The sequence below is a fragment of the Rattus norvegicus genome, chromosome 2 (assembly GCF_021556685.1).
Source record: "Rattus norvegicus strain SHRSP/BbbUtx chromosome 2, alternate assembly SHRSP_T2T, whole genome shotgun sequence".
Taxonomy (NCBI): Eukaryota; Metazoa; Chordata; class Mammalia; order Rodentia; family Muridae; genus Rattus; species Rattus norvegicus.
Genome location: NC_141535.1, coordinates 116,535,481 through 116,548,365, shown reverse-complemented (window position 1 = coordinate 116,548,365; position 12,885 = coordinate 116,535,481). Strand labels below are relative to the sequence as shown.

Genomic DNA, 12,885 nt, shown 5'->3' with positions numbered 1-12,885 from the left:
TTAAGAAGTGAAGCATTTGCATTTTGGTCATCCTTCTTCTTGAGCTTCATGTGGTCCGTGGATTGCATCTTGGGTAACTTGAGCTTTTGGACTAATATCCACCTATCAATGAGTGCATACCATGTGTGTTTTTCTGTGATTGGGTTACCTTACTCAGGATATTTTTTAGTTCATTCCATTTGCCTATGAATTTCATGAAGTCATTGTTTTTGATAGCTGAGTAGTACTCCATTGTGCAGATACACATCTTTTTTTTTTAAAAAAGATTTATTTATTATATATAAGTACACTGTAGTTGTCTTCATACACACCAGAAGAGGTCATCCAATCTCATTACAGATGGTTGTGAGCCACCATGTGGTTGCTCGGATTTGAACTCAGGACCTGTGTAAGAGTAGTCGGTGCTCTTAACCACTGAGCCATCTCTCCAGCCCAGATACACATTTTCTGAATCCATTCCTCTGTTGAAGGGCATCTGGGATCTTTCCAGCTTCTGGCTATTGTAAACAAGGCTGCTATGAACATAGTGGAGCATGTGTCTTTGTTGGAGCATCTTTGGGTATATGCCCAGGAGTGGTATAGCTGGGTCCTCAGGTAGTTCAATGTCCAATTTTCTGAGGAACCTCCAGACTGATTTCCAGAATGGTTGTACCAGTTTGCAATTCTACCAACAATGGAGGAGTGTTCTTCTTTCTCTACAACCTTGCCAGCATCTGCCGTTGCCTGAGTTTTATATCTTAGCCATTCTGACTGGTGTGAGGTGGAATCTCAGGGTTGTTTTGATTTGCATTTCCTGATGACTAAGGATGTTGAACATTTCTTTACGTGCTTCTCAGCCAGTCGATATTCCTCAGCTGAGAATTCTTTGTTTAGCTCTGTACCCCATTTTTTAATAGGGTTATTTGGCTCTCTGGAGTCTAACTTCTTGACATTGCTACTTCTTAACTGTAACGTTGCTACTATTGTGAATCATAATGTAAATATTTGTGTTTTTCAATGGTCTGAAACCCCTGTGAAAGGGTCGCTTGACACCCCCACCCCCAGGTTGAGAACTGCACATGAAGAAGCCTTGTTGGGTTGAGTTTTTCTGGGGCCAGGGTTAAAGAACACTAAGAATGGTTCTATCTAAAGCCTCTTACAAAGACTCTCAACTTGCTCAATGAACAAATGGAGAGCAGCAATCTGGCTGAGAGGAGAGGCAAGCTCATTGCACAAGTGTGTGCAGTTGTCTTTTCATAGTCCTGTGCTCCCCAAGACATTAAAGTGTCCTGCTCAAAACAATGTATTGTTCTTAGATTTTATTCAGCTGAGCTAAGTCCAAAGACCAAATGACAATAGACCATCAGCTGCATTTGAAGCATGAATTCTTGGGAGCCTGGTGGAGGGTACTGTATTCTCAGCACTATGAAGCTAAGACCAGAGGATCTTGAGGCCAGCCTGGGCTACACTGAGACCCTGTACCAACAATAAAATGACAAAACCGTATAAATCCCCCATCATCACCACAACAAATTCCTTTGGGTTCCATAATCACATGTGATTTCTAGAAACCACATTTCTCAGCTACTCTTACGAACATACATTAAATCTATTAAAGTACTTTTTTTCTTATGAACCAACAGAAATAACTACATTGGCTAATTCATACTAGAACTAAGAAGTTTAGTAGGGACTTTTTGGAGACAGTACCTGAGGCATGTTCTGAACTTAGTAATGTGGTGGGATTGTAGCCACAGGTCATCATACCCTGTTTATGGCATGCTGGGCTCAAACCCAGGTCTACAGTCTACACATACTTATTGGGCTCTCTAACAACTGAGACAATTTCTCGCGCTTTAGTAGGAAACACTGAAGGTTCAATATATCTTGCTAACCTAGAGAAAATCAACAAAAACAGTATTTAAAAATATATAGTTCTGGGGCTGGGGATTTAGCTCAGTGGTAGAGCGCTTACCTAGGAAGCACAAGGCCCTGGGTTCGGTCCCCAGCTCCGAAAAAAAGAACCAAAAAAAAATATATATATATATATATATATATATATAGAGTTCTGCCACAAAATTGTGACATGGAGATGAGGTTATAGAAAGTCCACGTGATCTATAAAATTGTTTTCCTTTTGCTACTCACTGCCACACAGATTGGAGTCTACTGCTGGTAGTGAGTGAAAAGTCAGCCAACAGCATACTATAAGAAACTCAGTCCAGTCCCGCCCACCCCACTCTTTCTGAAGCCCGAGAAGCAAGGTAACTGCCCCATTCCCACTCCCTTTGCTCCAGCTAGCACACGACATGGCTGACACCCTGCCATGCCCAAAAGCCAAGCAAAGGAAGAGGCACCTCATAATACAATGGAGGGGCACAACTGCACACAAGCGCACTCAGACTGCCAATCCAATCTGCATGACTCCATTAAACTCAGGTCCCTTCTGCATTTTAGAACCCTGGTAAGTGTTTACTACTTTCATTATAGATCCTTAGCCAGTGCTAGCAAAGCAACACAGGAGTGCCGGGCGCCAGACGTATGAAGGCACCTGAGTTGCTCTGCTGATAAAGCTCTTGCAAAAGTGGCTGCAGCTTTAACATTTTAGCCCCATTCCCTGACCCTACTGTCCCCTGTACCATGAAGAGCATCACATGTGAATCTGGCTTGTAAACCTAAAATGTAGGCTCCCCTGTACTGTGAGAGTTAAGGCACAGAGCGGCAACTTGGCTATTTCCCTTACAAACCTTTGGAGACGGAATTACAGGGGTTATCGGGAACGCGGTTCTTTTGAGCTGGAGCCCAACATCTTTCCAGAGAATAATTATATATATAATATATATATATATATATATATATATATATATTATATATATAGGCTTCCTAGGCCACGCCATGATCTGTTTACAATTTTAATAACTGAAATGTTTTTGTCTGTCGGTTTAAAACAGCTCAGCTGTACTCCTCTGTCATCAAGAGTTACTAATTAAAGATGAGGTCAAGACTGAGTTCAGCCTTGGAAATTCCAAACTGGAGGCGATTCCTCTCCAGCACGTGCAGCGCATCCCTGTCGCTCCCAGGCTTCATGTGGACGGACGTGCCCCTTAGTGCTTCTCCCTGCTCAGGCCCTTCCCCCACATCCTGCTTCCTCACACATCTGAAGCATACATATCACAATCTATGACGCCACAAAATGCCTTTGAATTTGGCGTTTTGGCAATGTTGTAGACATCAAAAGCAATTCCTTAATATTCTGTAGTGTGTGGGTCTAGCCCAGGTCTGCAGTTTGCAGAGACACAGGAAAAAAGTGGAAACTGTAATATTCAGAAGAGATTAACATATTGCTGGAAGTTACATTTCCTCAAAGAGCTGACAAGTATGGACATTAAACTTAGAAAAATTATGTTAAGAAACATACCGAAGTTTAGATGCTGTGAGGTTTCCACTGTACCCCTAAAACAGGTTCCTCATCTTTTCTGTGATGCCACATCAGCTCCCCTGCTGATGAGCAGAGAACTCAGACAGACTGTGCTGTCTATGTGATAATTACCGATCTCTTTCAGATAAAGTTCAAGAGGGCATGCACGTCTAATCAAGTAATCATTTCCTGATTAATAAGAACTACACTTTACACAAAATACTTTATGAGCAGCTGTTTTCATCAAAAAACCAATAGTCAGTTTCACAGTTGAAAAAGTTACACATTTAAAATATTTTACAGGTCATCATATATTCACCAGGTTCCCATGTCCTGATGGGCAGTAATATAAAGCATTTAACAGAAGGGACAACCTCAGAGTTGATGACTCTTGACACCACGTTTTACAGAGGACATGAAGAACCACAAAAGTCTCAGGTTCTACCTTAAAATAGCAACCAGATTCCATTCTTCTTTTTTTAGAAAATCTAATTAGAAACATCTTTAAAAACAAACAAAAAGCAAACAAACAAACAAATCAAACTCCACAGTAAAAACAACAGATTTCAAATGAACAGCAGTCTAAAATCTTCACACTAAAGTTGTTTTGTTTTATAGCTGAGAATATGGTAAAAAGTTAAAGCATGATTTAAGAGTTACTTCTTGCTACAGTGTATTTAGTTTCTTTCTTTAGATTTGTTTTCTTTCCTTCCAGAAAAAAATCACTGATGAAGCATCCCCACATGACTTAGTGTAACTATGGAGCCCAAGTCATTTATACAATATTTAATGACAAGGTCGGTCACCTACAGACCAGGTCTGCAGGACTTTCTGGTACTGAAGCACCTGGGAGTGAGTGGCACATTATTGCTCTCTGGAAACAGATATTGATCACCCCAGCTTCATTCAAGTTTGGCTTTTGCCTTTTTGAATACACCAGTTCTCCTTTCTTTACTAATACCCTTTATAGAATATAGACTTTCTTTCAAATAAAATCAGTGTGGTAGTAAGTGACAAAATAAGCTATGTGGCTGTGTTTTAATTGTGCAGAGACCCTGGGAGGTGATACTGCGGCAACTAATGAACTAATGTTAAACACACACACACACACACACACACACACACACACACACACACACCTATCAATTTTGTGCAAGGAGGCTCGCGGCTTTTTTTTTTTTTTTTTTTTTTTTTTTTGGCACTCGGGAAAACAGTTCTCTGTAATTCCTCAGTTTCCACCATCAAAGTTGTAGATTTGTACCATGTCACTGAGTTTGACTGTAATAATCCCTGATATAGAGAAGAATGGGATGTTAGTACCTAGCAACTGCATATCTAAGTAACACAAAGTGTTAAATGCCAAGTTTAAATAAGTTAGGAAGTTTTCTATATCTGCAAAAGAATCTATCTGGTTTTCTGCATAAAACAGAGTTTAAATTCTGCTTAACTATTCCAAGACAGTTTACAGAACTAAGTTCCCCTAATCTTCAGGTTTTTCTTGTTGGCAATAATATATACATGCTTTAGTGAAGTACCTAAATCTTCAATAATTATGCCCTTTAAGGGTTCTAAAATAGGCAGATATTAAGAGTATTTTTATTAGAGTCCCCTGTTTACTATTCAAAACTTCTATATATGTGTCTGACCTCACGGTGAGCGCTTTATTAAAAGGATTGTGTTTTCTAGAGTGTACAGCGTGCGCTCTTCATGAAGATGCTCTCCAATAACGCCTAAGCTAGGAACTGTCAGTAAATTATTGCACTTTTTTTTCTTTTTCTTTTTTTTTCTTTTTTTTTTTTTCTTTTTGGTGTGGCATCTGAGTATCTGCTAAAGCTATTTTCTAGGACATGAATCATTCAAACACGGAGTAGAAGTCTAGAGTGACCACTAACAGCAGCCCTACATCTAGGATGGACGCTCCTCAGAATGCTCACCAACGCACTCCGTGACTGAACGGGATCATGAAGTCGGAGTGAGACCTCACCACTTGGAAATGGGACATGATAGTAAAAATGGGTTAATGTCCTACTTTTATCATTGGATATGGATACACAGCTTATGAAGGTAAAAAATTCATGGTTTCCAGTCTCTCATATATAATGTAAAAAGTCATTCATGACTGACCTCAGCAGAGGGACTTAGGAGTCAGGATGATAGTCTGCTTTGCATTCATTTCAGTAACTGATCTCATAGGATTGTGCCATCTCAACTACAGATGGGTGTGCAATGAGGGCAGCGTGTAAAAAACGGACAGCAGAGGAAGGAGAGCATGTGCAGGTCAATCTGTTCCTTAAGGAGTCATACAGGGGTATCTGGGTAAATGGAATAGTGCCTGAGCCTCATCTATAGACCGAGAAAACCTAACCATGCTGTTACCAACAATAAAAAATTTGGGGTGCAAAACAATGCATGACTATGGGACAGATTATGTAAATAAAGAATATATATTAATGATAGTTTCTATAATATAAATAGCCTTTAATAAAAAAAAATAATCTTTTTAATAACATTAATACTCACTTCTATTTTCTGGAAAACATGCATGAAAAAAAAGTATTCAGTTCAATTGCAAAAGGAGAAACAATCAGCTTAAAGTGAATACTGTACAAGTCAGGAACAGGAGCTCCCTGCTGCCTCTCCTCTGTGGTTACTGCTGTACTTGACGCGAGCCCAGAATTTCCCTAGGAAATAAGTCAGATCCTTGTAAATACTGTCCAGAGAGAAAAACAACAAAAAAACAAAACCCAACAAAAACACAGCTGTCTGCAGGTATCATTCGTGACTGCTTTCAAAACCGTAGGTGAGACCCCAAGTCCATCGAAGGGTTGTTTGTTCAAAGCAAAAAGCAAATCCCTTCACCCCAAAAGTTGTTCCTCATTAAGCAGGGAGTCAAAATACCCACTTCCAATCATAAGTCTGAACAGCATTGGGAAAATCAGAATTTTCATTCTTCTTCAATTTCATGTAACTTAATATAAGCTTCAGCTTACTCGGGCCTACAGCAGTCAGCTTGGGTGTCCACATCTTGGACAGAACACTGGCAGACAAACAACAGCATTCTCTTTTCGTCTCCATCATTTGTATGTATTTTGGGGATTTTTGTTTTGTTTTGTTTTTTTAAAAAAGATACAAACAATCTTCAAAGTTTACCTTTTTTTGGACTTAAGGCATAACATGAAATTGCTCATTATTCTAAAGCTGAATTTTGAAATGAACTAGTTTAGTGCTATCAAACCCTGTTTGCGTGTACAGTGTTTCAATTATAGAGCACGTTGTTTATGTTCTTGCTCGAGTCCTGATGTTGTTCCTGACTGTGCCATCCCATGCCACCGTGTGCCTGCTGCCACTCACTGCCATGCAGTGGAGAAGCTAGGCACCAGCTCGCAGTCCCCAGCTGCCATCTCAGTTCAATGCATGCTGCTTGATGGTGTGGAAGATCCAGTCCATTTTTGTTGTCCAGCCACCATGATGTGCGTCATTCATTTGCTTTGTGAAATACTCCAGAGCCTCTTGCTCAGTTTTGTCTAAGGCTAGAGTCTTTCGAATATATGCAATATCATCGAAAGACTGCAGTTCTGGCATTCCGGAGCCAAGCATCATGGAGAAAAGGTTGATGAAGAGATTGGCATGCTGCCGAATTGCTAGGTACGCCTTGTAACACATCTCCTGAAACCTGTGTGGGGAAGAGCATCTGTCAGTGAACGACTAGTCCCTGGCCTGACAGAATTAGCATAGCTATCTTGGGCAAGGGTCTAACAGCTACCACTCCTCCCCCTTGGCTCACACTATTCTAGAATGTGCACTCTGTGAATGAGTACTTTGTTGCCTATCAAAGCATCTGAAACAGTGCTTGGAACATTGGAGTTCAGTATTTATTACATGTCTGAATTGGTCTGTACTAAAGTAAGGCTTTGAGGGTTACTGACTTATACACACAACAGAATTTCACAGAAGACCTTTGAAGTCTAAGACAAACTACCAATATATCAAGGTGGTCGGAAAACAAACAAATACACATTAAGAATTATTGTTTGCTGGCTTTATTCAGGTTGGAACCAAAAAATCATGTCGTAAGCACTACACATTACTTGACAAAATAAAGTAGGGTCTAATTATCTAAGGACAGCCAATAATTAGAGTGTGTTATAAGGTTTAAGGGTTACTTCCTTTGTAGGCCTCACTTAGCTCAATGAATGATGTCATCTCCACCCACCCCGTCCACATCAGACAAAAGAGAAAAACCAAAGACTGCTCATGCCTCCTCTCCAGCTAGCACCCCTGCCCCAGTGTTCAGGCAGTTCCCTGCAGTGCCGTGGGCGCAGCCTTTGAGCTCACCTCTCAAACTCTCTGGTCTTTGTGTACTCTTGTGCTCCTTTACTAATCACTATTAAGAAATCCTGCGTCAAAACAAACGGCACACGTTCCCGTTTATAGCCAAATTTTTTCTTCTTGTGATCCAAAAAGTGCCCAAAATCTATATGAAACAGCTTTCAAAAATAAGAAATTACATTTTAGTTTAACATGCAGACATACAAGATCTTAACTTAATATATCTGAAGATGCACAAAGCACTTTAAAGGCCACTACCTGTCCGTCATCTTTCACCATGATGTTGCTGTTGTGCCGGTCTCCAATTCCCAAGATAAAGGTTGCCACGCAGTACCCAGCGCAGGACCGAGTGAACAGGTCAATGGCTGCATCATATCTACAGCAAGGAGATACACACCTCATGGGCAGTGTGGAAATGGAATGGCTGGGGCTAAACTGGGGAAATATGGCTGAAATTTCTCATTAACATGAGGGGGAAAGTAGGTCTGAAGACCTGAGAAATTCTGAGGCTCTTTCTCAAGGGATTTTTTTAAGCTGTTCCTTAGAATCCTAAGCATAATTCTTATCAGAATAAAAGAAATATCCATCGTAAGTCTCTTTCTCCGTGCTATATGCAGGTGCAGTGTGTGAAGGTCAGGGGTTAACGCTGGGTGCTTTTATTATCTTATTAAGGGTGTTTTTATTTATGTGCTTTTTCTGTGTGAATGTAAACCACCTGTGGAGGTCAAGAGAGGGCGTGTGATCCCATGGAGCTAGAGAAGATAGGCAGTTGAAACTACCAGATATGGTGCCAGGAAGCACACCTGAGTCCTCTGGAAGACCATCATGTGTTTTTAACAACTAAGCTACCTCTTCAGTATCTCCCCACCTTATTTTTTGAGACAAGGTCTCTCACTGAACCTGGGGCTCACCACTGACTAGACTTTGGACAAACCAGACCCTAGATGGAGCTGTTTAGGCTCCTTGCTTCGAGCACACACCATGAATGAGGCTTTAAAGGGTGCCAGAGACTGAGCTTGGGTCCTCACATTTGTGCAGTAGTGCTTCCGCCAGCCAAGTATCTGCACAGCTCTACAGTCCCCAGTAGTTCTTACACTATATCCCAGGCAACCGTTGAACTCACAGAAAGCCCCTGGGTTAGCTTCTTGAGTGCTGGGATAAGCCACAAAACCCAGGAGAAAATTAATTAAAAAAAAAAAATAAAGATAAGGTCTTACTATATATATTCCTGGCCAGCCTGGAACTCCCTATGTATATATTAGGCTGCCCTCAAATTCAACAAACATCTGCCTGCCTCTCTCTGCCTCTTCTTGTAGTTTAGGCTGGTCTGGAACAGAAAATCCACCTGCTTCTGCCTCCTAAGTAATGGGATTAAAGGCATATACCACAACTGCTAGCTTTGGAAATTAATTTCTAAAATATCATCTTTTAAAAAACAAATTAGAAGTAACAACTTGAATGTATGTTACTTTAGAAAAAAAAATATTTTTACTTCTAATTTTTTATCTATGTATGGGCATGTGCAACTAAGTACAGGTGCCATGGGGCCAGAACCATGGGTTACTGGGAACTGAAGGCAGGTCTTCCTAACTGGTGCACGTGTCTCCAGCACTAAATGTCCATGTTGCTTATAAGGAATAAAAGTAAGAACGAGAGACACAAAGTGAATGATAAGGGTCCACCAAGGCATAAGCAATTCTTGTTCACTCCCAACAGCCTCCAATGTTTCAAAAGTTCATTCTCTTTCTCCTGAGCTCAGGGGTTTTGTCCTTATTTAAGAAACCCACTGAACTACTAGTATCCCCAGAAGCACAGGCGCAAACTCACATCTCGCCCTTGTTCTTGTCCTTGAGCCACTGATGCAGCGTGTGGCTGTTGAACTGCAGTGCCCCCTTCAGGCCTCCTTTGCACTGAATCTGCATGATGGTGTGAGAGTTTCTCACCACCTCGATGAGACCCACACAGTCCCCAATGGATAGACAGCCATAAGGTAGCATGCTGGAAATTGACAAAGGCAGAATTTTAAAACAGCAAATTTTTTAATTAAAGTAAAAATATAATCAAACCATTTCCGTACTTCCCCCTTTAATCATTCTCATGCACATTCTGTTGCTCTATCTCAAATTCACAGCCTCTTAATTTCCTTGTTGTAGATACTTACACATATCTTCCTAATATGTTAAGTATAACTTACTCAGTCTATATACCGTCACTTGTATGTATGTTTTCAGGGCAGACCCCTGGGATTGGACAATTTAGGGGCTTTTTCACCTGGGGGCACTGTCTCCCACTTTCAGCATTTCTTAGTTGCCTGCAGTCTTTGTCTAGGGTTGAGGGCTCAGATGATTTCCCTTATCCTCATCAGTCTACTGGCGCCATCTTTGTACATGTCTCATAAAATTGAAAATATTTTAATAGGCTCAAAATATCTACATTCAATTAATAAATTAATCACACAAATAATCTTTGTCTTAACATACTCTTTACTTTTTTAAAGTGACAAACCTATCCCTAAAAAGCAGCCTATTTAAAATAAAATTATTGTGTGTTAATGTGCCATTTTGTATGGAACAAAACCACCTGCATTAAATATAGCCGTGAAGGGGACTGGATAGACAGATGGTTAAAAGTGCTGGGTGCTCTTCCGATGACCTAGGTTTGATTCCCAGCACCCACATGGCTCACAGCCATCTGTAACTCCAGTTCTTGGGCATCCTTCTACCTTGTGGTGGTTTTAATATGCCTGGCCCATGGAGTGACACTATGAGGAGGTATGGCCTTGTTAGAGACAGTGTGTCACTTCGGGGGTTGGCTTGAGATCCTTCTCCTAGCTGCCTGGAAGTCAGCCTTCCTGTTTGCCTTTGGAACAAGATGTAGAATTCTCAGCTCCTCCAGTACCTCTGAACCTCTAAGTCAGCCCTAATTAAATGTTGTCCTTTATTAAGAGTTGCCTCGATCATGGTGTCTTCACAGCAGTGGAAACTCTAACTAAGACAGACCTCCATGAATACCAGGAATGCTTGTGGTATACATATATACATACATGCAGCAAACGCTCATTAAAAAAACAAACAAAAAACATCGAGAAGACTTTCACATTTTTTCAAAACTTTTTTTGGTCTGGGTTTGATGGTCAACTGTAATTTTAAAAAGAGATTAATTCATTCATGGGTCATTTTTTGTCTATGCGTGCACCTGTGTGGGTTTACGTGCTGCCACTTGGGTACTGGAAACCAACGCTGGTCCTCCACACGAGCACCAACTGTCACTAAGCACGACTGCGCCTCTTCAGCCCCAGCTGTTCCTTCCCTATGCACTTCTGTACGTGACACACATGGGCAGGCATATGTGGGTATTTGTTTTGCTTTTCTTTTTGAAATAGGGTCTTGGCTTGGGATTTGACCTCAAATTCAAGATGTTCCTGTCTCAGCTTCCCTCATGCATGGCTTACAGGTAGGTATATGCCATCATACTTAGTTTTGTATGTGATGTTTTAACCAAGTACATGAAGAAGCATGCATATACAGGTAGCCAGGAAAAGGAAGGATAACGTGGTTTTCCTTGATACTATTCTGTAGTTTAGTAAGATATTTGTGTTGTAATGTGGACTATAAAACTGTATCAATAAACTTGATGGTGACATCTAAATTGACTTGTGTTCGTATGCTTTAACACAAATCATACATATTTGTGTATGATATAATAAACAAAATAAAAAATATATATATATATATTTTTATTTAGTCTTGATATGGAGCCCCAGTTAGCCTGATATCCACCTTCACCTCTTGCCAATCCTCCTGCCCCAGTCTCAAGTATGGGATTACAGGTGTGCACATCATGTCCAGCCACAAGTATCAATGCTACTTCTAATCTCAATTAGAAAGTCTAAACTGAGAAATACGCTTTTCACAATTCTAATAATCCCTCTGAAATTCAAACTTCATTACTGGCAACAAAACTGCCATAGTTGTTTTTCCTTAAAAGGACACAGGAAGGGTGTTTATTGTCAAAGAAAACACCTGTCAAATAGCCTAGCTGAATTCTGGCTTGTCTGTTAGATGTTTAAGTTTTGGTATTTTGGAACAGGGATTTGCTATGTCCAGGATGGCCCTGGACTTTTTAGGTAGTCCAGATTGGCCTGAGCTCTGGATTTGTCTGCTTCAGTATTCTGACTACAAGGCTTATAAGGCAAAGTATCTATACTTGATTTGTCAGTTTGTTTTTAAAGTAAAAATGGTATTCCATGAAAAAGCACCTAGTTCTACAACGTACAACCATAAATGCTCTTCTGTGGTCTAACCATATTTGTGTATATGGACGATGTGGTTTTAGGTTCTTTTATCTTGTACTGAATATTAAAGAGACACGCAGTGCATGCAGTCAAGTGTGGCCATGGCCCTGACAGGTATGCAGCTCTGGAGCGCTCTTCTTCTGTGGAGTTGGAGATCTGGAGCAAGCCTGACATCAGACATGGAGATGCAGAGCGTGGAGTCTCCTCTGCTGGCTTTCAGTCTTGCTTTGGTCCAGTTTTTCCTCACTGTGCTCTTTCCTTCCTTTTAAAATGATAAATGTAAGCTCTGCACTACGGGGCATGTTGGAACTATGTAACTGTGCTCGGATGTAAGAGGGGATTTCAGTTAGGACATCGCCTTGGGTCTCAGAAGAACTTCTGAACTTAAGCAGTTGAGATGGTGAAAGACTAGGGAGACTTCTGAAGTGGGACTTCCTGTATTTTGCACTCTGATATAGCTATCAGCCGTGGAGGCTAGTGTGTGGAATGTGCTGTTCTGCAGGAGAATGGCCCTCAGAGGCTCACGTATTTGCATACTTAACCCCGGCTGATGAACTATTTGGGAAGGAACAGGAGGTGTGGAGATGTCTCCAGGTGTGGGCTTTGAGGTTCAAAACCACTGGAAGCAACGAGTATGAGAGCACAGAATATTCTGCAAAGTTAGGGCAGAGAGAACACAGATAACCACAAAAAACTGGGGGGAACAAAGAAACTGATAAAAGCTTCACTTTCCTAAGCTTTGTTAAAAATTGATAAAAGGTAGCATTAGAATTATTGAATTTCTATGATGAAACTGACTTCTGAAAAATATTTTTAAGTTTGTGTGTGTATGAATAAGTGTATGTATGTATGCATGTGTGCATGC

The 12,885-nt window shown here is 40.7% G+C and overlaps 1 protein-coding gene across 3 annotated transcripts in view; it reads right to left on the bottom strand.

Annotated features, from left to right (window-relative positions):
• Nucleotides 1–3,586: 3,586 nt before the first annotated feature.
• The window catches only part of Pik3ca (phosphatidylinositol-4,5-bisphosphate 3-kinase, catalytic subunit alpha), a 73,950-nt gene continuing 64,651 nt past the window's right edge, over nucleotides 3,587–12,885 (bottom strand). For 2 of the 3 annotated variants that reach the window (XM_087615163.1, XM_087615167.1), the window contains exons 18-21: nucleotides 9,554–9,724; nucleotides 7,985–8,102; nucleotides 7,733–7,884; nucleotides 3,618–7,070 (exon numbers count right to left, since the gene is read on the bottom strand). In XM_087615163.1, coding sequence (XP_087471289.1) covers nucleotides 6,800–7,070; nucleotides 7,733–7,884; nucleotides 7,985–8,102; nucleotides 9,554–9,724 — 712 coding nt within the window. In that variant the 3' untranslated portion in view covers nucleotides 3,618–6,799. 3 annotated transcript variants of the gene reach the window in all.